We start from the raw sequence: 23,518 nt of genomic DNA on the forward strand, positions 1-23,518 counted from the left end.
GCATGCATCACCCCGCCGCCAGGCGTCTCTGTCTCAAACATACACCTACCTCACAAACACACACAGTCTTACCATGCACGACACATGCACACACATTCAACACACACACGCGCACCAGCTGTGCATAACACACATACCCACATGCCCGCCGTGCATCTCTCTCTCACACATGCTCATACACCAACACAACCCTGCCACACACACGTGTGTATAACGTTTTACCTTCCCTTCCTCGCTGTGGCTCAGCTCCACACCTGTCTCTCTGGCTGTGGCAGGCGTCGCCAGGCAGCACTGTCACACACATGCTGAGCAAATCTTTACTTAGCAGATGGGCAGATGTTTTCATCTCTGAACAAACACTGCGGCCGGGGTGAATTTAGCCGATGCCGCCTGTTTGTGGGGGGAGCTGTTGCAAGCAGCAGGAGCCTTTCCGTTCTGCCTTCCTCTCTTTATTTTTGGTGCAAAGTCGCCCCCCTGGGAATGGTGCACAGATGTTGCACTCCGATCCCTGCCGGAGGGGACTGGGCGCATGCCATTTGCGACCGCCTCTGCTCCAGGACTGGTGCATACGGTGTCAACGAACAAACTGCATTAAGAATATACCCAGACTGCACGGCGCTTTTCTCTCCTCCCTCAGGAGACCAACCTGCCAAGCCCTGAAATCAGTGATTGTGCAGCGGGGCTGGGTGGGTGGATCGCTCTATAAAACTGCCCTCTAGTGGATGGGAGCAGAATTGCTCTGCTGTGTGTCCTAGACCCCTACATTGCTTATAGCTGAGGGCGATCCCCTTTAGCGCTAGGCCCATGTTTAGGCCCGAGAGGGAGACACAACCCCCTGCCCCTCCAATCTGCAGCCTGTCCCCCCACCCCATGGCTGTGCTGAGATCTCCCCCTGCCACCCCTGAACTCAGCCTAGTGGGGTAAACCCTGTGGTGGGAAAGCGTGCTGGGAACTGGTTTTCCTTTTGCTCTATGACCAGGCACTCCCACCCCCCCTGCCCCGGCCACAGCCTGATGCCACCTGCTGGCCATTTGCAGGTCAGCCTGGCCAACGTCCCCCTTTAGGGGCCCAATTGGGGGTGCTGGGCAAATGCCCCTCCTTGTGTCATTGATGCTGGGTCCGTAATGGGCAGCTCTCACGTTCCAGCCCCTCTGCCTACCAGCATGTCCCAACTTCGCCCCAGATGAAGCAGCTGCCCTTTAAACGCCGCCCAGCTGGACACCGGCAGGCCGCAGCGATGGGGTTAATGCGGCGACTTGCAACACACAAAATCCCACCCTCCACCAAGGAATCCTTTGTGGAAATGCTGCCAAGGAAGCGCCAGCGGTGAGCGCTGCCTTGGAGCAAGTGAGAGAGGAGGGTTGAGTGGTTAGAGCAGGGGGGGGCTGGGAGCCAGGACTCCTGGGTTCTCTCCCCAGCTCTGGGAGGGGAGTGGGGTCTAGTGGTTAGAGCAGGGGTGGCTGAGAGCCAGGAGTCCTGGGTTCCATCCCTGGCTCTGGGAGGGGAGTGGGGTCTAGTGGTTAGAGCAGGGGTGGCTGAGAGCCAGGACTCCTGGGTTCTAGCCCAAGCTCTGGGAGGGGAGTGGGGTCTAGTGGTTAGAGCAGGGGGGGCTGGGAGCCAGGACTCCTGGGTTCTAGCCCAAGCTCTGGGAGGGGAGTGGGGTCTAGTGGTTAGAGCAGGGGGGGGCTGGGAGCCAGGACTCCTGGGTTCTATCCCCAGCTCTGGGAGGGGAGTGGGGTCTAGTGGTTAGAGCAGGGGGGGCTGGGAGCCAGGACTCCTGGGTTCTATCCCCAGCTCTGGGAGGGGAGTGGGGTCTAGTGGTTAGAGCAGGGGTGGCTGAGAGCCAGGAGTCCTGGGTTCCATCCCTGGCTCTGGGAGGGGAGTGGGGTCTAGTGGTTAGAGCAGGGGTGGCTGAGAGCCAGGACTCCTGGGTTCTAGCCCAAGCTCTGGGAGGGGAGTGGGGTCTAGTGGTTAGAGCAGGGGGGGGCTGGGAGCCAGGACTCCTGGGTTCTAGCCCAAGCTCTGGGAGGGGAGTGGGGTCTAGTGGTTAGAGCAGGGGGGCTGGGAGCCAGGACTCCTGGGTTCTATCCCCCAGCTCTGGGAGGGGGAGTGGGGTCTAGTGGTTAGAGCAGGGGGGGCTGGGAGCCAGGACTCCTGGGTTCTATCCCCAGCTCTGGGAGGGGAGTGGGGTCTAGTGGTTAGAGCAGGGGGGGCTGGGAGCCAGGACTCCTGGGTTCTATCCCCAGCTCTAGTCAGAGGTGTGCATAAGCTCTATGCTGTTGAAAGTGGCAGAGCAGGTGTTTTATTTGAGGCCGTGGGCCTGGGAGCGCCTGGGGGGGGGGGGGGGTGAGGTGGTGGGGGGTGATAAGGCCAAACTCAGATTTTTGCGGCTGCTATCATAAAACTGCCCCGCTTTGAATGTAGGAGCTGCGGGCTCAGTTAATACCGCACTGAGACAGCAGAGGGCGCCCTTCGCCTGGGAACGAGAGGTCTAAACAGGCTGTAACTGGCAATTCAAGACCAGCGGGCAGGCCCCGGAGTTGTTTGGCAAACACAGAGAATAGAGGGCAAGGTGGCCCGGGGGGGCAGGGCTAGCAGGGGGCTGTGGGTCGGGAGTGAGGGGCACCGGCGGAGCTGGGGGGGGGCTAGGCTGGGCTAGCAGGGGGCTGCGGGTCGGAGTGAGGGGCACCGGCAGAGCTGGGGGGGGTCAGGGCTGGGCTAGCAGGGGCTGTGGGTCAGGAGTGAGGGGCACCGGCAGAGCTGGGGGGGGGCAGGGCCTGGGCTAGCAGGGGGCTGCGGGTCGGGAGTGAGGGGCACCGGCAGAGCTGGGGGAGCCCCGGGCCGGGCTGGCAGGGGCTGCGGGTCGGGAGTGAGGGGGCACCGGCAGAGCTGGGGGGGGCAGGGCTGGCAGGGGCTGCGGGTCGGGAGTGAGGGGCACCGGCAGAGCTGGGAGGGGGCAGGGCTAGCAGGGGGCTGCAGGTCGGGAGTGAGGGGCACCGGCAGAGCTGGGAGGGGGCAGGGCTAGCAGGGGGCTGCGGGTCGTGAGTGAGGGACACCGGCAGAGCTGGGGGGGGGGCAGGGCTAGCAGGGGGCTGCGGGTCGGGAGTGAGGGGCACCGGCAGAGCTGGGGAGGGCCGGGCTAGCAGGGGGCTGCGGGTCGGGAGTGAGGGGCACTGGCAGAGCTGGGGGGGGGGCTAGGCTGGGCTAGCAGGGGCTGCGGGTCAGGAGTGAGGGGCACCGGCAGAGCTGGGGGGGGGGGGGGGGGGCTGGGCTAGCAGGGGCTGCGGGTCGGGAGTGAGGGGCACCGGCAGAACTGGGGGGGGCAGGGCTAGCAGGGGGCTGCGGGGTCGGGAGTGAGGGGCACCGGCAGAGCTAGGGCTAGCAGGGGGCTGCGGGTCAGGAGTGAGGGGCACCGGCAGAGCTTGGGGGGGTGGATGCAGACCTGGAATAGCAGCAGCGGTCGCAAGCCAGGACTTGGAGAGTTTAAGGCCATAAGGGGACCATCCAGTCTGACCCCCCTGCACATCGCTGGCCACAGACCCTGCCCCCCACTGACCTGGGAGCAGAGAGCTGGCAGTGGGGGTCGCTCAGGGACCGGAGCAGCCCATGTCTCAGCCCAGAGCAGGTGCCCGCAGCCCCCTCACCCCCCCCACCCTGCTCTGCCTGAGAAACGTGGGCTCTAGGTGTGGGGATGCAGGAACCCCAGCATCTCTGCCCCCCCCCCATTCCCTGCAGCCTGGAGTGGGAGGGCAGGAAGGAGGAGAGGGGCAGGGCAGGCCAGGGACGCCCGCACGCATCCCCTGTGCTGAAAGCAACACAGCCACTGAGCTGGCGGGTGGCTTAGGGGGGCAGAGGGCTGCTAGGTACAAGGCAGCAGCGTGGGACTCTGAACTTCATAAGAGGCTGCGGCAGGGCCGGGGCCAAGGGCACCGCAGAGCTGTAGTTAGCCATCACAAGGCCTCTGGCGGGCTGGGTGCCCTCTGAAGACATCAGAGATTGGGCTCCTACAGCTGCTGGCTTGGCAGAGCTCAGCTCCGTGCTTGGGACCCCCGGCATCGGAGGTTGCTAAGAACAGGTTGGACAAACCCGGGTCAGGGCTGGGGTAGGGTTACGTGGTCCTGCCTCGGCCCAGGGGGCTGGGCTCGGAGACCTCGCGAGGTTCCTTCCAGCCCGACACGTCTCTTTTACACAAGAGATCAGGTGGCCGGGATCCCCGCGCTGCCACCAATCTAGCGCACCGGGCGAGGAGTTCCAGAGACAAGGGACTTTCGTCAGTTTTCAGAGGCTACAAAACCTGCCCGCAGGATCGGTGCCCATCTGGCTCCACAGAGCCACGCCCCACGCAGAGGAAGCCCCCACCCCATATCACCACCTGGGAAGGGCAGATTGAGAACCCGTCATGGCCATAGGGGATGGCTCCCTTCAGCACTGGAGCTTTAGGAGCCAGGTATGAGGGGGCTTCAGCCCCTCGGAAAAACACCCTCCCTCCTATAATTTCACAAGCAGGACTCCTGGGTTCCATCCCTGGCTCTGGGAGGAGAGTGGGGTCTAGTGATCAGAGCAAGGAGGGCTGGGAGCCAGGACTCCTGGGTTCTATCTCTAGTACCAGACCGGGGGGGGACGGGACATAGGGGATAAGCACTCCTGTTACAGTAATGGGGGCTGTACAGTTTCCTAGATGGGGGCTAAGTCTCAGGACTCCTGGGTTTTAGGCTCATAGCTGCCCCCGACGTGGCCCTGGATTTTAGGCAAGTGGCTTCTCCTCCCCTTGCCTTAGTTTCCCCGTCAGTAGGGACTGAGGCTGGTCCCCATAAGAACGGCCAGACTGGGTCAGACCAAAGGTCCATCCAGCCCAGTGTCCTGTCTTCCGACAGGGGCCAATGCCAGGTGCCCCAGAGGGAGTGAACCTAACAGGTCATGATTTAAACTCCAGCTTGTGAGCGAGAGAGAAGGGGGAGCCCGGCTGGCATGGACACAGGGCGCTTGGATCTTCCCTGGGGCCAAGCAGAACAAAACACCGAGGGCTTCACGCCGCAAAGCAGCAACCGCATCATAGCTGCAGGACAGACTCAGGAGACGCCGTCTCTGGCCTGCTAGATGGCTCTGGGCGAACCACATCCCTGTGTCTCTATCTCCATTCCCAAAGCTGGGAAGTGACCCCAGGAGTTCCCCCGGCCCCCCAGCCAGCTGCCCTGTCTGACCACTAGACCCCGCTGGCCAGAGAATGATACTTTTAAAAGGGACGGGAACCTTTTAAGAACGCGTTGCGATCTCCAGGTAGAAAAGAAAGCAATCGGTAGCTATTTTGTGGGCAAAAAAATGAGACATCACCACGATACTTCTATAATTTATTGATTCAGGACACAGATTACAGGGTTGTGGGGTTGTTGTTTTTCCTCACCAGTTTCTGCTTTATAAGGAAGTGGAGGGATTATAAAGTAGTCGGAGCCAATTTTAACCCCCCCCGATAGTAAAAATAAGCAAAGATTAGGTGGGGTTAAATAAAGTAAGAACCCCTAACGGCACTTTGCATTTTGCAGGATTCTCTTATCTACAGAAGAGAGGAAAACCAGGGCTGAACAGCAGCGGAGTCCCCCAGGTGCAAATCAATGGCCCGACACGTCCACATCCCTTAGCTCGACCGCCCGCCTTCTTTCTAAAAGGTCCGTCTGACTTTCTTCAGCGCCAGGGAGTTAAAAATAAAAAATCCACATTCTACAGTTCACAGTGCAAATCGTCTGCCATCAGAGGTGGGAATGCAGTGCTGGGCGAGGCAGCGCCCCCTGGGGGTGGGAAGGGCAAAGCAGGGCGCGCCCCTCTTCAAGGAGACGCCTGGGGAAAGAGAAACGCCGATTAGATGCAAGTGTTTGCCGCGTGGATTACGGTAGCAGCCTGGGGCCCCGGGGTGCTGGGCGCACAGCGAGAGAGGGTTCCTGCCCCAGAGTTGGCACAGCAAAGGGGCAGGAGTGGAACTGAGGTTTGGAGACTGACCCAAGGAATAGAACCCAGGAGTCCTGGCTCTCAGCCCCCCACCGTCAATTGCTCAACCCCACTCCCCTCCTGGAGCTGGGGATAGAACCCAGGAGTCCTGGCTCTCAGCCCCCCACCGTCAATTGCTGGACCCCAGTCCCCTCCTGGAGCTGGGGATAGAACCCAGGAGTCCTGGCTCTCAGCCCCCCTGTTCTAACCGGCAGATCACGCTTCTTCCGACCAACCAAAGCCAGAGCTTTGAAAGGCGGCTTTGTACACAGCCCTGCCGGTGACCTTCAAGGTTGATCAGTTGCAGAGGGCTCGGAGAAGAGCCCCGGGAAAGGTCGAGGGCTGGAAAACCTGCCGTAGAGTGAGAGACTCAAGGAGCTCAGTCGATGAATCTCAGCAAAGAGAAGGCAAAGCGGTGACTTGATCCCAGGTGATCAGTGCCTACGGGGGCGGGGGCAAATATTTAATACCGGGCTCTTTAATACCAAGGTCTAACACGATCCCATGGCTGGGAGCTGAAACGGGGCCAGTTCAGACTGGAAATAAGGGAAACCTTTTTAACGAGTGGAATGACTTACCCTGGGGTCGTGGTGGAGTCTCCATCCTGGAGAATTTTTTAACCAAGCCAGGATGTTTTCTGCTCTAGGGATCGTTTCGGGGGCAGGTCTCTGGCCTGGGCTATCCAGGGGGTCAGACGAGATGAACACAATGGTTCCTTCTGGCCTTGAAATGAGCAACTCTGCCCTCCCAGCCCCGGCCTGCCTCCTACCCATCCGTCGCTCTAACCTGTGCAGTGGTGGTGTAGCCGGGTGGGTGCCAGGATCTTCGAGACACAAGGAGTGGGAGGTGATACCTTTTATCGGGCCATCTTCTCTCTCAGCAACAGAGCTTGGGCCAAGAGAAGACATTATCTCCTCCCACCTTGGCTCTGTCTAACATAGGGCGGCCAGCTGGGACATGCCAGCTCTGCCATGGAGAGACGACAAGCTCAAGGACTTGCCCGGCTGTCCCTCGGAAGCATCCCCTAGCCAATGACCGCCGGAGCCAGGATTGAGGCTCTGCCCGGGCCGGGGTCACGCTCTGCCCTGAGTTACTGCTCAGGTGTGCTGGGTAAATTAACGCGTAGCTGCAGGGGGCGACACTTGAAAGCCCCTTTTTCTAAGGCAAGCTAATGCCTGGAAAGGGGATTTTTTTCCCCCTGCCCCGGGCAAGAGAACTGGGTTCTCCCCTCCCTTGCTTTCTGTGATAGCTTGCTGCCCCCTGGTGAATCCGGGCCCCCTAGATACAGGAGGGGAGTGGGGCTGGGAGCGAGGCTGCCTGAGTTCCAGTCCCAGATTGGCCCAGAGCAAGCAGCCACACAGTTTCCCCTCCTTCCAGCTGGGCACATGCCCCCAGCCTGCCCGCCTGAGAGTACCGGGAACTGGGTTTCACCCCAGCCAACCTCCCCATCCGTCCTCCCCGGGCTGGATTTGAACTCACAACCCAGGGGCTCTGCTGCCACCTAATCCAAAGCCAACTGCCAACCCCCCGGAGCGGGGGGCTCACGCACACCCAGCGCTAGCTGAGTCCCAGGCAGCCCCTGAGCTCCGGCAGGGAGACGAGCCGGTTGGCGTCCAGGTCGCAGTACTCCAGGAACTTGCGGGCGCAGCGCTTGGGCCGCGCGTGCTGCTTCACGTAGAGCTTGAGGGGCCGCAGCTCCCGCTCGCTCAGCCCGTCGCTGAAGTCCTTGTCCAGGCGCACGAAATGCCAGCGCGCCGCCCGCTCCTCCAGGCTGGGGCCCGGCGTGCGATCCGACAGCCTGCGGGGGGCAGAGACACCGTCACCTGCCGGGGCTCGAAGGCCCAGTCTCAGCGCACAACTTCCCCCCCCCCCCCCACCAGGAGCCGTGAGGTTGTCGTGGCCACCACAGGGCAACGTGGACTCCTGCTGCACCCAACCGCCCTGTGGGGACTTTGGGACGCCAGCCGGGAAGTGCCGCAAAGTGCCAGGCTAGGGCAGAGGGACTGGCAAGAACAGCTGTCAGGGGATTGCAAACACCCTCCTCCCCCTGGGAGCGACCGGCCCATGAGAATCAACGGTCCATATAACTCAGCACAGGGTGATTGGGGGCAGAGCCACGCCTGGCTTCCAGCTGCTGGGGGTTGAGGGTCACCCCGAGCCCGGCGTTACATCCCTGACCAGCTTGGCTAATAGCCACTGACGGACCTATCTGTCCTGCAGGATCTCATCTAGTTCTTTTTTTGAACCCAGTTGTATTGGGGGCGGGGGGCACACGCTGGCTGGCTCATGGCGGAGGGGTCTGAGGCCTTTTAGGCTTCTCCCAACCAGAGCTGAGCCATTAGCTCCATTGTACAGGTGGGGAAACTGAGGCACATAACGACTCAGTAACTTGCTCACCCAGCAAGTCAGTGGCAGAGCTCGGACTTGAATCCAGGTCCCCTGAGCCCGGGAAGCAGCATCCTAGCCACTGTCCCCCCCCACCTCTTGGGGGGGAAGTAAAGGAGGGAGGGGGTGAGTCTGGACTCAGACGAGTCAGGAATAGGAGCCCATCCCCCTTCCAGGCAGCCCCATTGGTCACGGCCAGCCCCACGGCTCTGGGCTGACTGCCTAGCCGCACCACCGTGGTCCCACTGTAAAACTGGGCACAGATTGCCCGGGGCCCTGCGGCATCCCAGCTGGTCACAGGACTAAGAAGGCGATAAACCTTTGCTCTGCGTCATTAGCGCCGGCCCCGCCCCGCTTCTTCTTGGTTAGCCCTCCATCAGCCAGCAGGGGTCGCTACAGAGCAACGGGCCAGCCCCCAGCGTGGGGGGAGAACCCGCCAGAGAGCCCTGGGCTTGCCCTTCAGAATTCACCGGGCCCCCGGCTCACCTCCTATGCGTGATGGGCATAAGCCGGGACTGGGTCATGTCGGACGTCAAGGCCTTCATCAGATTGGACAGGAACTCCGCCTTCTTGGGACCCGGGCAGCCTGGTCGAGAGGGGAGGGGCAGGGGGGTTATGTGGGGCTCTGGGGAGCTGCCCACCTGTGACTCATCCCCACTACTGGCCTCTCTCGGTCACCCACGCCCGGCGGGCGAGAGAGACATCGGCACGATGCTCGGGGGGAGGCGGCAGCCAGCCGGATTCAGCGTCCGGCCCAGGGGTGGCCACGGTCCCCCCCAGCCAATGTCAGCAGGGAACTCAGAGCAAAGGGGGACACACCCTGCTGCTCCCATAGTTACAAGCCCCTGTCGCCAGTAGGGGAGCATGGGGGACTGGCTCGCTGGCTCAAGGAATGGGGCACAGGCCCTTTCCCCTGTAAGGGGCGCTGGCTCTTGTCTGGCCCCATGGCAGGGGACTGGCTGGCTCAGCGGGGTGGGGAATGGGGCCTTTCCCCTCTAGAGGGCGTCAGCTCTGTCATCAGGGGAGGCTGTGAGCTCTACACCCCCACACCCACCCAGGGAGCTCTGCCCGGCCAGGACAGGCTCAGCCCCGTTCCTCACCCAACCGTGGGCACCGTGCCAGCTTTGTCCGGCTCCCTCGTGGGCAGTCTCAGCAGAGGGGCCAAGAGGACCAGACTCCCCTCTGCATGGGGGCCGCTCATTGGCAGGACACTGGGAACAGCCGAGTGTCACATGGCCAGAGAACCCGAGCCCCCCCCAGGCTCCCATGGAAGTTAGGGTGCCAAGGCCATTGGTTGTACCCCCGCCCCACCTGGCAGCGCCCTGTCCCGGAAGAGAGAGCCCATCTCCGCGCTCTTGGCCGCGACATCAGACTCGCAGTCTGGCGGGAAGTTCCTGGGTGGAAGAGAGATGGGTCAACGCCTGGACTTTCCTGGTTGGCGCGTGGTATTGGCAGCTCCCAGAGCTGGGGCAGAGGAATGGGGGTGGAAAGGGGCTGCTCTTTGCAGAACTTCTGATGCTTCCAACCCCTCTCCACACATACCCCATAGGCAACCCCGTTTTCAGGAGGGAAAACTGAGGCACAGAGGGGCTGGGCGGGAGGAAGGATTTGGCCCAGGCCACATATCATAGTCCAACCCCCTTCTCAAAGCAGGACCAATCCTCAATTTTTGCCCCAGATCCTTAAATAGCCCCCTCAAGGATTGAACTCACAACCCTGGGTTTAGTAGGCCACTGCTCAAACCACTGAGCTATCCCTCCCCCCAACCAGCCTGGAATAGAATTAGAGTCCCAACTCCCAGTGTCCCCCCCCCCACTTTAACCACTAGACCCCACTCCCCTCCTAGAGCCAGGGACAGAACCCAGGAGTCCTGGCTCCCAGCCCCATCTGGCCACTAGTCCTCCCTTATGACCACATAAACTAGCATTAGCATTAGCCATAAACCGGGTGTGGCCTACTGAGCGATTCAGTAGTTCACACATTAAATCCACTCCCCAAGTTCTCTGCACACGTTTCTGGGGTCACTGGACCGATGGTCAACAACTCAAGGACTCTGTGTCCTCCACTCGGCCTTTGTTCCTCGGGACCCCTTGCCAGCACCCATGTGGACGCGCGAGGTCTGCCCAGTGACACGCACCAGCGGTCACCTGGGGTGACTCCGGCTGGAGACCGTAATCCTAGAGTTGGCTCCAGCCATCGGAGTCCTGACTCAGGCAAATATTTTCCTTTGAAAAACAGAATTCCCCCCGCCCCCCCCAAGTGTGTCTGTTTCCAGCTGAAAAATTGAATTTTTCATCCACAAAGCGGAAGGCCTCAATATTTCAATCCAGAGAGGCTACCACGGTGCCTCATGGGAGCTGTAGTTCAGGTGTTTCATGCTTCCCTGTTCCTCTATGGGCTAGGCTCTCTGACTGGACTACATCTCCCACGCTGCACTAGGGCCAGAAACTCCCTGGCAGTAATTGCATCTTCAAGAGGGTAGGCTGTGGTGCATCTTGGGAGCTGTAGTTTGGGTGCTTCAGGATCCCATTCTCCTCTATGGTAGGGTTACCAAACGTCCGGATTTTCCCGGACATGGCCGGCTTTTTGGTCCTCAAATCCCCATCCGGGAGGAATTTCCAAAAAGCTCAACATGTCCGGGAAAATAGGGAGGCATGGTAAGGGGACCCCGAGTGTGAGTGGCTGCAGCAAAGCCAAAACTAACAACTCCCCCGATCTGCCGGGGCACGGAGGTGGCGGCGGCATCCGAGCGCGCAGCCGCCTCCTCCCCGGGCTCCAACTTTCCCAGCTCCCGTCGCTCTCCACCACGGCAGGGGCCGAAGCAACTGCCCCAGAGCAGCCGGAGCCCGGGGGGCGGGAGGGAGGAGGAGGAATGCGGGGTGCTCAGGGGAGGGGGCAGAGTTGGGGCGGGGACTTTGGGGAAGGGGTTGGAATGGGGGTGGGGAAGGGGTGGAGTTGGGGCAGGGCGGAGTTGCGGCGGGGGCGGGGCCCCGTGGAGTGTCCTCTTTTTTCACTGTTTAAATATGGCAATCCTACTCTATGGGCTAGGCTCCCGGACTAGACTGCGCCTCCGATGACATACCACGCCCCCCCCTTCTTGGAGAGGCAGTTGCATCATGGGACTCCCTCGCCCTGGTGCATCATGGGAGATGTAGTCCAACCAAAAGCCCCCGCCCAACATTTCCCATGGAAAATTCAAATAAAAATGAATTTCCCCCCCATTTTCATAAATTTTCAATGGGTCCCCAAATGGATGTTTTTCCCCCTAGCTCTAGCCCCGTCCCCAGCTTTTAACCCCTTCCACTCCCAGGTGGCAGGAGACGATCAAAGTTTATGCCAACCTACAGCCACGTGGTCTCGGGCGCTGGACACTGACCTGGTGGAGGTGCCAGGGACGGGCCGGCCGGTGTCGGCCTGCACGCACCAGCAGTAGCCCGTGGCCTGGTGGCACTGGACAGGTTTGTAGGTGCCATCTCCCTCGCACTCCGGGACGAAGGTCCCCTCCTGCTGATGCTGTTGAATTTCCTCGAGGGCCTCCAGCCGCTCCTGCTCGCAGGACGGAGGGAACTCTGCGGGATGCGGAGGGCAGGGGGGATTATGGGGGGGCTTTTTACCTTCTAACCCTCCGGGCACCCAGACCCTCCTGCCCCCCACTCCAGCAGCTGGGATCAGAACCCAGGTGTCCGGGCACCCAGACCCTCCTGCCCCCCACTCCAGCAGCTGGGATCAGAACCCAGGTGTCCGGGCACCCAGTCCCCTCCTGCCCCCCCCACACTCCACCAGCTGGGAGTGGAACCCAGGCATCCTGGATCCCAGCCCACACCGTAGTGTAACTAGACCAACCTTCTCACTCCCTTCCCTTCCCCATGCCATTTTGGGGTCGACGCCCCGGTCGAAATCCCAGTCATTGTCCCCCCATCCCATTTGGTTTCGGTGGCATCTATGTTTCTTACAGTGGATCCCAGAGGCAGTTTTCTGGGGTTCTTATTTGCATGGCACAGGTGCCAGGCCCGGCCCAGGGCCCCACGGTACCTGGCGCCGTATGAAACAAAGTCTCCAGTCTAGAGTGTCCCAAAGGAAAACGATCCCTCGCTGAAAACAGGGGACCCCCTCACCCCCGATTCTCTGCACCCCAGGACAGAGCCGGGGATCAGGGAAGGGCCTACGAACGAGACCCCAAACTACATGGCCCAGGCGGCAGCCGGAGAGCTGGGGGGCAAAGCTGGGCACTGAACCCCGGGTTCTCTAGCCCCCCCTTTGTCCTGCCCCGAGTTACCTTGAATCTGCTTCACCGTGCGGTTGGGCTTGAAGTCGGGGAGGATGATGGGTATGAGGAACGGCAGCGAGGTCCCCTCTGAAAGCGGCAGAGAGAGATTTCGGGGTGGCGGGGGGGGAAGGAAATCCCCCAGGGTCCTCCTCCCAACATTCACCCCCCCCCCGCCACGCACGCCCCAGCTCCTCCACCAGGGGGCAGCAGGCACCCCCCCGTTTCCTCCCAGCCTGCGTGGGCAGAGATGCCAAGGGGGCACAGACCTCTGATGCCTCCAAGCAATACGGGGCTCTCCCCTTCATAGGCGCCGGGTGGGGCCCAGGGGGCAGAGCCCCTTATATTTGGGGGGAACCATCCCCCGCAGGTAGGAATGGCATGAGGGAGGGGTGGCTGGGCCAACTGTGGGATAAAGGGGACAGGAGATCAGCCCCCCGTCCACGTGGGATTAACAACAGAGCAGCTGCCTTGCCCAGGGGAGCAAAGGGGACCCAGGAATGCCCCAGGCAAGTGGGGGTTCAGATGGCACCCCTGGGAACGGTGAAAACTCCCCCTCCCTCCCTGGCACGAGTGCAAAGTGGCAGACGTGCGTGCCGTCAACCGGGCACGCCCCCCTCCCCCCCGATGAATGGGAGTCGGGGGTGGGGGGGAGTGGTCGCTTACCTTCCTGCTTGTGGGGCGGGGGGCTTGCCGGGGTGGGCCTGGGTCTCCCGCCTTCTGCATTCAGGGAGGAAAACAGTTCGAAGGCCACTATTACAGAGGTCTTAGTGCCATCTATTCCGCCCAAAGAGTGGAGTTCACAGCACAGACCCCAGCGCCAGCAGCCCTGCTGGGGACAAGCGAGGTGTGGGGGGGTAAGGGCTTCCCCGCATTATTTTGGCCGCCAGGGCACTGGGCACACACCGCCTCAGCCCCTGCCCTTCGGGGCGCTTTCCTGATGTTTGTTCAGCCTTGTGCTACCGGTAGTTACCACCTGCCCCCACTCCTGCCAGCAAAGAGAGGGAAACTGAGGCACGGGGCAGGGGCAGTGACTTAACTGAGGCTGGGGAATAGAACCCAGGTGTCCTGGTGCTCAGCCCCTCCTGCTTCAGTCACTCGTCCTTGCTCCCCTCCCAGAAACGGGACTAGAACCCAGGCATCCTGGCTCCCAGTTCTAAGGAGCTGGTAGGCAGCTGGCCAGTCTCAGTTACAGGGCTAGAGTCTGGGATAGGGACCCCCAAAGACCCATTAGGAAGCAGACTGCAGTACCCGGGTCTCCCTCTAGAGGGTGCCCATTCACGGCTCCCCACTCGCAGCTCAGCGGGCTGGGGAAGTCTGTGGGGGGCAGCGACCGCCAGTTGGGGACCCCCCCCTCGCTGCCCTGCCGGGGTGCTAGGCTACACACATGGGCATGGCAGAGGATGGAGCAGGGCTGTGGAGGGACGGGCAGGAGTCATGGCACCGCAGTGGGGCAAGGGGGGAGATCCAGCATTGGGGGGTGGGGGAGCTGGGATGAGGGCTGGGTGGGGGGTTACCTCTCCGTGATGAGTTAGGGTCCTGCCAGGATGGTCGCACCACATAGGAACCTGGGGAGGCGCGAGAGACAATTCATCCCCATCGCCCTGATCCCCATTCACCCTCCTCTAACCTCTAGGCCCCACTCCCTCCCCGAGCTGGGCACCGAACCCAGGTGTCCTGACACCCAGCCCCCCACTGCTCTAACCACTAGACCCCACTCCGCTCCCAGAGCTGGGCACAGAACCCAGGTGTCCTGGCTCCCAGCCCAACCCTGCCTATCTCTGACCTCTTCCTCCATATGAGACTTCCCAGGTCCTTAAATATGAACTCCTTCGGGGGGGGGGGGGGGGGCTCAGACCAGACCCCTCGCCCCATGGCAGGATGCTGCCCTACAGGGGGCACTTTCCCCTCCTCCCCGCCAAAGGCATACAACCCCTGCGTGCCCAGACCAGGCCCAGACGGACGCAGGGCCCGTCCCAGACGTGTGGGGCTCAGGGGCTCAGACGTGCTGGGCCCAGCACACAGCAGGAGGCGGGGTGTAGGTGTGTATGGGGGGGGGGTGCACCATCGAGGGAGGGAGGGGGGGACCTGGATCACAACCTGGGGGCAGTGGTGGATTAGCCCAGGGACCCTGGCCAGCTGGGGGGCCCCTCAAAAAAATCCGCCACGGGGCGGCGGAAGCCCAGAGCCCAAGCCGCAGGGCAGGGCAAACCCCAGCACCCCAACCCTGGTCCCCAGCAGAAGTGCAGGGGGAAGGCCCAGCACCCCAACCCCCACTGCAGCCCTGGGACTGGAGCTCTCACTCCCCACGGTGACCCAGGGGCCGTGGCAGGGGGGACAGAGCTTCTCCGGTCCTGGGGGGGCAGAAAGGGGCAAACGGGCTGCAGGGCCACAGTGTGTGTGTGTGTGGGGGGGGCACGACCGTGAGTGGAACGGGGTGGGGCCGTGGAGGGAGGGGCAAAATGGGGTGGGGTCATGGGCGGTGCCGCAGGCAGAAGGGGCGGGGAGGGGCCCCCCACTTAGTCTGGCCACGAAAGCTTAATCGGCCTCCGCCTGGGGGGCGGCCAGGTACCTGTGCAGTTGGGCGTCTGGTTGAGCACGGACGTCCCGCTGACGGGTTTGCCCTCGGTGGTGGCGCACCAGCAGTAGCCCGTCTGCCTGTGGCACTGCACCTGGACGGGGAGGGACGCACAAGGCAGGTGACCCCGAACGGGAGCTTGGGGATTTGCAGGGGCGAGGTGTGGACTTTCGGGGCCGGGCCGGGGCAAGTCTCTCAAAGATTCTCAGGGGCGGGGGTGAACAATCCCCTCGCGGAGCCCTGGCCCCATTGAGCACACCCCATTTCCAGGATCCGCCCCCCTCCCCCGGGGTCCCCTGAAGGGAGGCCGCACCCCATGCCCATGGCCCTGCAGGTTGGTTGTCCAGTTTCTGCACAGGGGCTCTATAGGACGGCATTCATGCCACCCCCCCACTGGAGGGCGCTGCATGGCAGGGACCCCCCCATGCCCAGACCCCACCCATGAATGATCATACAAGCGGGGGGGGGTGGAGATCTGGGGTGAACAGCAGGAGGTCCCCTCTGGGCAGGGGTGGGGACAGCCAGAGCGTAGCATGTCCACCCCTTGCAGCCAACGAGGGCTGGGAGGAGGGGGGTTCCCCAATGAAGGCTGTGGGGCGCAGATGGACCCCGCGGTTCTCCCCCAGAGGAGGGGGGGGGGGAAGAAGCATGCCCCCCCACACCCTGCCGTTACCTGCAAGAAGGAGCCGTCCTCGTTACACTCAGGGACGTAGATGGAGTCCGCCTGGCGCCGGGCCAGCGCGGCTGCACGATCCTCTTGGCACCGGGTGAGGTTCAGGCCTGCAGGGGGAAAGGCGAGGGTCAGAGGGGGTCACCGGGGGGCTGTTGGATCCCACAGGTCCACCCAGGGGCTGGGGGCAAGGGACCCATGCCCACAGCCCTGGCCTCACCCAGTTCCCAAGCCAGGGAATTCCCCACCCCACCCAGGCGGACTGTCAGATCGGGGAGCGGGAACCTCTCCGAGGGCAACTTAACTCTCCCCCCGGCCAAGGCTCTACCTACTGGTGGGGTCGCGGTGGGCGCCCCCACAGCGGAAGCGGGGCAGTGCCTGGAGGAGGGGCTCCTGGCACCGGGCGCGCTGGAAGACACACTGGGATTTGTAGAGTTTGCCGTCGGAGGCGCAGACGGGCCGGTGGCGCTCGCGGGGGCATTCGGCTGGGCACGGCGGCCCCCGCTCGCTCTCCGAGATGATGAACTGCAAGGAGAGGAGGGGCGGAGAGAGATGTGAGACATCTGCCCCCCACCAGATCCACCCTGCACCGAACCCTTTGTCCCCCCAGATCCACCCTGCATGGCCCCCTTGCACCACCAAAATCTACCCTGCATGGCCCCCTTGTCCCCCCAAATCCACCCTGCACCGAACCCCTTGTCTCCCCCAGATGCACTCTGCACTTCTCCAAATCCACCCTGCATGCCCCCCCGATCTACCCTGCACGCCCCCCGATCTACCCTGCACGGCTTCCTTGCACCCCCAAAATCCACCTTGCATGGCCCCCTTGTCCCCCCAGATCCACCCTGCATGGCCTCCTTGTACCCCCCAAATCCACCCTGCATGGCCCCCCCTTATCCTCCCTGCACAGCCCTTGCACCCCCAAATCCACCCTGCCTGGCCCCCTTGTCTCAGCTCATAGCCGCCCCCCCTGAATTCAGGCTGACTAGAGAATGCCCCCTGCAGGGGGGGAAGGGGTACATGAGCAGGAACCCCCCCATGGAACCTAGCCCTATGGATGAATAAGGCCTCTCAGTTCATCAGTAGCTCTCCCAGTGCTTGGTCAGTATCAGTCACCCCATTTTACAGAGGGGGAAACTGAGGCACGGGGGGTGGGCATGATTTGCACAAAGCTTTCCAGCTGGCAGGGCCGGGAACAGAAGCAGCGTCTCCGGCTTCCCAGTCCAGCGTGCGAAGCACAAGGCCACCACGGAAAGAGCACGTCGCCGGTTAATACAGAAGCCAGTTGAGGCCTGTAGCCCTCTAGCGTGGGCCCAGGCAGGTGGTGACGGGAGGCCAAGGTGTTCGTTAGACTATCAACACAGGAGGTGCCCCATGGACAGGAAATGGGGGAGCCCCGCCCTGGGGTTCTCCACAGATCCAGGCTGAAATTCACCCCTCCTCCCCGGCTCCCTGTGTGACTTGGCCGGGGGACAGGAGTTGGTTTAACTAATTGCACAGTAAATAAACGCCAGGCAAAGGGGGGGGGAGGTATTAAAAGCCACTAAGTTTTCAGACTTCATTTGCTTGATGCCGGCGATTTTTCCAGAGTGAGTGCCCAGACCGCAGGCTGGCGGGGAGCAGGACAAGCCAGCCACTTAAAGCAGCCGGCGTAACCCTTTAGGTGCCCGGCGGGCACACGCCGTTCTCTCCCCCTTTAGGCCTGCCCGGACGCCTGGGTTCCTCCAGCTCCTTTCCGACAAAGGCCCTCAATGACCGGAGGTCAGTTAAGCCATGCTTGGCGAGGGGCGGGGGGAAAGGAGGGACTTGCCCCCTATTTTATTGGGGGGGGGGAATCTTGAAGTGCAAGGGAAAGGAAGCACCTGCAAGAGGTCACATGGGGGAGCCAAGAATAGGACCCAGGTGTCCTGGCTCCCCTCCGCCCCCCCAGCTGTCAATTCACGGGGGCCAGGGGGGATCCCCCTCCGAGTTAAAGAGCCACTTCCCAGGTGTGCTCCCATCCCTCCTGGGGCCAGGTTCTCAAGCCAGCAGTTCGCCTTGGCCAAGGGGAGCGGGTGCCACTCCTCCCATGCCAGTGGGAAGCAGTGACCCAGGGAGTGGGCATTGGCACACCAGCCCAGAGAGGCCTGGGCCCCTCTGCCAGTCTCCGGTGGCCAGGCACGGGTAACTTGGTAGCTGGGCCGGAGAGAGAGAGAGGCAGGCAGTCAACCCAAGGCCTTGCCCCAAACAAGAATCTCCTCTTTGGTGCCCACACGCCGGGGGCACCGTGCCAGCGAGGGGGGATTGGCAGCTGACGGCTTGGACTCAGGGGAGCCCTGCCATACCTCCAGTGCCAGGCTGGAGGGGGGAGGAGGCGGGCAACATTTCAGGTCCCCGGGTGGATTAATGGGCAGGTTGTTGCTTGTGCTTGTAAACCGGGAGAGCGTCTGTCTGGTGCCCTGCCCACCCGCGTCCCCGGGGCAGAACGCGGCTCCCTTCCCAGGCTTGGCTCAGCTGGGGTCGGCTGCCCCGCCAGGAGCGCTCCAGGTGGGTGGTTACGGGGGCTGAAGTGGGTGGTGACAGTAAAGGGCTCATGTTTAAGGGGGAATGCATGACACCCCTGGGTATCCCATTCCTGCCCCCCAGCTTTTCTGATGCCCCTCACCTGACCCACAGCCCCCTGCTGTCCCAGCCCTGGGTGCCCCACGGATACCCCTCAACCCGACCCACAGCCCCCTGCTATCCCAGCCCTCGGTGCCCGTCGGATACCCCTCAACCCGACCCACAGCCCCCTGCTATCCTAGCCCTCGGTGCCCCACGGATACCCCTCAACCCCACCCACATCCCCCTGCTATCCCAGTCCTGGGTGCCCCACAGATACCCCTCAACCCGACCCACAGCCCCTGCTATCCCCGCCCTGAGCGTCCCCCTGCCCCACTGATGCCCCTCAATCCCCAGATTTCAGGAGCCGGGCTCTGCAGGATGTTCCACGGCAGGAAATGGATCCATGCCACGATCCCATCTTGGGGTGTGCCAGCCCAGGGGTTGGTGGGGCAGAGCCCCCTGCTCACAGGGCATGGAGCCAGGTAACCTTTGATCCCCCCGCATAAGTTCACACACTGCTCTGGCCCATGGGAATGGAGACCGTCACTGACAGAGCAACGCGGGATCTTGAGACAGGACAGAGAGAAAATCCAGGATTTGGGGGGAACCTGATTGTTCCCACTCTCGATCCTGGATGCCCAACCCCAAGGGTTTGTACAGCACCGAGCATGGTCTGTGACTGGGGTGCCTAGGTACTACCGTAATACTCCTCATAGCAATAAAAATGGACAGCACCTGGCACAACAGGAGACCTGGGACCCCCGCATTGCGCTAGGCGCTGTGCATTTAGGTGTAATATGGTAGCACCTAGGAGTCCCAGTCAGAGGTCAGGCCCCCAGGTGCTACCGTAATACACCTAAAAGCAATAAACTTGTACAGCCCCTCGTGGTGGATTGAGATGAAGCAGGGCGGACAGTGGGTGGGAGTCCTTCCATCCTATCACCCCACCGCAGGGGGCAAGGGGAGCTGTCAGTGGGGGGGGTCACCCAAGAAGCTCTGAGGTACATGTCCGGCCCCCATTATTGAAGTATCTGAGCCCCTCCCAGGGCTGTTGTCCCCATTGTAGAGAGGGGGAAACTGAGGCAAGGAGTGGCTAAGAGACCTGCCCAAGCTCACACAGGGAGCCTGTGGCAGAGCAGGGGTGTGATCGCAGGCGGGCGCCCCAGCCACGGCACACACAGCCCCCTGCAATTCAACCCCGCCAGCTTCCCCCCTCCCCCAGCTGGTGCCCCTCAGACCTGACCCGCAAACACCTGCAAGTCCACCCCCGGCTTCTCCCTCCCCAGCTCCACTGGTGCCCCTCAGTCCTGACCCGCAGCCCCCTGAAGTTCCACCCCCGGCTTTGCTGCACCCCGACCCAAGCCCTGCTGCTGCCCTTTGCCAGAGGCAGATAAGAGGCACTTGAGGGTTTTTGGGGTGGGGGGAGTGGGCAATGGGGCCACTTGGAAATACAGAGGCCTGTGCTTCCAGGCTGCCTGTCTGATCGGCTCTCAGTAGCCCACCCAGAGCTGGTTCTGACCCCGCTTCCCAGCCCCCTGCAACACCCGGCATTGTCCACGGCTTGAATTCTGTCCCCAGGTCCTGGCACGCTCCGGGTGCCACACCTGCTCCCCGGACAGACCAGCAGCCTCCATGCTCCTGGGCCACAATCCCCACCCAGGTCCTCCCCCTGGCGCCAAGGGGCCGGGATCCTGCGGGGCCGCGGGCGTTGGCATGCGAAGCGGGTGGCGGGCGCCGAGGCCAGGCGCTGGCTGCCGTGCGAAGGGCAAAGCTGTTGACAGAATGATGGGACGGTGACATAAACCAGCGGGGGCGAGTGGGCGCGAACGGGCCGAAGCTCCCAAACCCTCACGCGAAGAAGAGCCCTAGACACACACGGCGCTTTTCAAAAACCAGCCCTGGGCCAGTGGCACACCCCCCCCAGCCCGCTGCAAACAGGACACCAACCGAGAGCCCCCCCTAATAAATACACCCGCCGTCTCTTTCCATCAAAGGCGTCTCTTAGCCACACAGACGTGACATCACTCCTCCCGCCTCTCCCCGAGACGGGTCCCCCACCCCGCTAGGAGCTGGGACAGTTGGCACGGACTAGCCCCCCGAGCCGCCTCCACTCCCCCCAGCTGCGAGTCCATCCCTGGCTGAGTCTCCGCTCCCCTCCGGCTCTCACCCGGCAGACGCTAGTCACCGCAGGCTGCTGGTGGACGTGAGGCTGGTAGCAGCTCAGAGGCCACGGTGATGGGCATGCTAGAAGAACCCGGCTATAGAGTGCCCCCCCCAAACCACGCACAGACACTATTCATGGACCAGGCCTCCTGGATCCAGCTCAACGCCCTGCCACCACCCCTCTCCGAGAATTCACTTCCCCTTTGTGTCCCCCCCAAATATGCCACGGCGGGTCTGAGAGGTCACCCTTCCGCGCGGAGCTCTGCGGCTGGCTCCAGCCACTAGAGGGGACATGACACACATACCTAGCCAGTGTGGTATAAAGTCACTGGGGGGGAGGGCGTGGCATTAATGAGGGAAGCTCCCTACCCCCCACTCTACTGCTGCTCACAGGCAGGCCCCCCCCACGCTTCAGGCAGCGGGTCCGAGCTGTGTATCCTAGGCCACCAGCCCCCACAGGCCGAAGCCAGATACCCCACTGAGACCAAAGCATCCCATCCCATAGCAGACATGACTGCCATTGGCCCCAGGGATTGAGGGGGGCCAGCGCCCGAGACCCTCCCCCGCCCCGCCCATGGCGGGGAAGTTAGACCAACCCCAGGTCATCCCAGCAAGTGACCCGCACCCCCTGCTGCAGAGGAAGGCGAAACCCCATCAGGGTCCCCGCTGATCTGAGCTGGGGGGGGGGGGAATTCCTTCCTCTGGCGATCAGTTAGACCCTGAGCACGAGCCAGAACCAGCCAGGCAAGCGCCGGCGAGAGACGGAACAATCGGGGCTACCTCAGAGCCCCGGCTCACTCCGTCTAGTGCCCCTTCCCCAACCGGGACCATCCCTGCTGGTTCAGAGGAAGGATATTTAAAAAACAACAACAAAACCTTCCCTGAACACATGGGGGGGGGGGACATCCCTTCCTGACCCTGGCCAGCAGAAGCCCTGAAGCATGAGATTTAGGAACAGAAGAAAGAAACTGGAAGTGAGCCCCAAGGTTGCCGGGCCCTGCCTCCCCCTTCACAAGCAAGCAGCAGAGAGAGTGGGGGGGTGAAGACATCAGCTCAGTCCATTCACCCCCACTCCCACCGGAAGAGTGGCTCGTGACTTCCTCCAGACATGCAGTCTCGGTGCTTTGTGGGGGGAAGGTATCAGAGGTCTTCTACAGCAGGGGAAGGGAAGGAGAGCTCCTGGCTCTGCCACTCACCAGGGAACCCAGGAGTCCTGACTCCCACTACCCCACACTCCCTTCTCGTAGTGGGGGGGTTGCTGCAGGAACAGCTGCTCCACCCCAGAGGCAGCTGCATTGGGAGAAGCCGGCCCACATGCACACAGACGGGAATACAGTCCTGCAGTCTGCTCCTCAGAGGGTCACGGGCTCCCTGCGTGGGAGCCGAGGCGAGAGAGCCGGCCCACTGGCTCCCGTCATGGCTCGGGACCCGAGCCGACACGCGCTTTTCCCGGCCGCTGCTCTGCGGTTACAAAGGCCACGCGGCAGCTGAGCCCCCAGGGTTTATTTACTCTGCACCAGCCTGCGGCTCCAGTGAACCCCGACAGGCAGGATGAAGGGAGCGGCCCCGGGCAATCCCTGCCCCCCTGACCCAGCCAGGCGTGGGGACAGGAGAGCTGCAGGGGGGATGCTGTATATCCCAGCCTGGGGGGCGTTCCTTCCACCCCCTTGTCTTTCCTTACCTAGCCACTTGCACCAGGCACCCCTCTGCACCCAACCCGACGGCCCAGGCACGGGAGATCACAGCTCTTCTTCAGAGTTGGGGGGAGGAAACGCATGAACGAACGGGCAAGTCCTGGAGCGCTTGCCTCGCCCACCAGCTGGGGGACTGGCTGCCCACTGAGTGGTTTGTGGAGCTGGCCTCAAGACGGGCACGTTTAGTGGAAGAACTGGAGTCAAAGCGCCCGATACGAGGCTTCGTGGCTTCCTCTGTGGCCCAGGGGTGAAGTCTCTGGGCTGGGATCCAAGAGCACCAGATTCCAGGCCCATCTACGTGCCTCAGTTTCCCCAGATGTAAGATGGGGATAATGATCCTGACTTGATCTAGTTAGACTGTGAGCAGTTGGAGGCAGCCCCCAGATGCAATAGGGGAGCCCTCCCCGCTCTCAGGCAAGGGCTCCAGCCCCAATCGTAACCCCCACAAATAAGTCAGGCTCCAAGCAGTTTATTAATAATCGGCCGTTGGGCTTTGTTACCATTTAGCTGGGAAACCTGCTCCACTGAGGTATTGTCTTTTCACCAAGGGTCGCTCAGGACGGTTCTCACGTGGAGGTTAATTCTGGCAGCTGGAGCCAGAGACCGCACCCCGTCCCCCCCCAGCCTCAGCTGCATCACCACCTCGCAGCCATGGCCAGGAGACAGCACGGCCGCCCTGACGAGCCGGTCCAACCCCTGGGGGACCATGGAGCCCGGCCCCAGAGAGCAATGCCTTTAAACACCAATATTGGGTTAGATTCCTCTTCCCACCTCTACTCCAGCCCTGGAGCGGGGCGGACGGACGCCCCCAGGGAGCGTGTCCCCTCCCCGTTGTAAGGTGGGTGCGTCTGGCCAGCTCCTGGCAGACGCCCGCCGCACGCTCAGGGCCCTGGCAAGCCAGCCCCGTCCATCTCAGGGCCGTGTCCGTCCCCCCCGCCCCCAAGACTCCTGCTGATTCTCCCGGCCGCCGGCGTCTGCCAACGCACACAGACGGGTCCATGCAGCTGTCAGCCGGGGGTAATTTGTTAGGGCCTCTGGTGGCACAGAGATGCGCTCCCGGCTCAGCCCCTGCCACCGAGTCAAAGGGCCATTGTGTACCTGCCACACGCGCCCCCCCCCGGCTTCCTTCCCTGCCCCCCTCAGACAACAAGAGCCTTCGCTGTATAAGGCCGGCGTGGAGGCCTGGCCGAGAGCGACTGGGC

At 62.5% G+C, this 23,518-nt stretch overlaps 1 protein-coding gene across 2 annotated transcripts in view; it reads right to left on the reverse strand.

Moving 5' to 3' along the window:
* Positions 1 to 5,335: 5,335 nt before the first annotated feature.
* The window catches only part of LOC101947938 (SPARC-related modular calcium-binding protein 1-like), a 28,497-nt gene continuing 10,314 nt past the window's right edge, over positions 5,336 to 23,518 (reverse strand). Inside the window, exons 2-12 of one of the 2 annotated variants that reach the window (XM_024109804.3) lie at positions 16,209 to 16,401; positions 15,880 to 15,986; positions 15,201 to 15,300; positions 14,146 to 14,196; positions 13,295 to 13,348; positions 12,641 to 12,718; positions 11,741 to 11,933; positions 9,676 to 9,758; positions 8,851 to 8,950; positions 7,531 to 7,777; positions 5,336 to 5,832 (exon numbers count right to left, since the gene is read on the reverse strand). In XM_024109804.3, the coding sequence (XP_023965572.2) occupies positions 7,537 to 7,777; positions 8,851 to 8,950; positions 9,676 to 9,758; positions 11,741 to 11,933; positions 12,641 to 12,718; positions 13,295 to 13,348; positions 14,146 to 14,196; positions 15,201 to 15,300; positions 15,880 to 15,986; positions 16,209 to 16,401 (1,200 nt within the window). In that variant the 3' untranslated portion in view covers positions 5,336 to 5,832; positions 7,531 to 7,536. Of the gene's footprint in view, positions 5,833 to 7,530; positions 7,778 to 8,850; positions 8,951 to 9,675; positions 9,759 to 11,740; positions 11,934 to 12,640; positions 12,719 to 13,294; positions 13,382 to 14,145; positions 14,197 to 15,200; positions 15,301 to 15,879; positions 15,987 to 16,208; positions 16,402 to 23,518 lie in introns of both variants that reach the window. The other variant, XM_065571332.1, reaches the window with a different exon arrangement.

This window comes from Chrysemys picta, chromosome 17, assembly GCF_011386835.1.
Source record: "Chrysemys picta bellii isolate R12L10 chromosome 17, ASM1138683v2, whole genome shotgun sequence".
Classification (NCBI taxonomy): domain Eukaryota; kingdom Metazoa; phylum Chordata; order Testudines; family Emydidae; genus Chrysemys; species Chrysemys picta.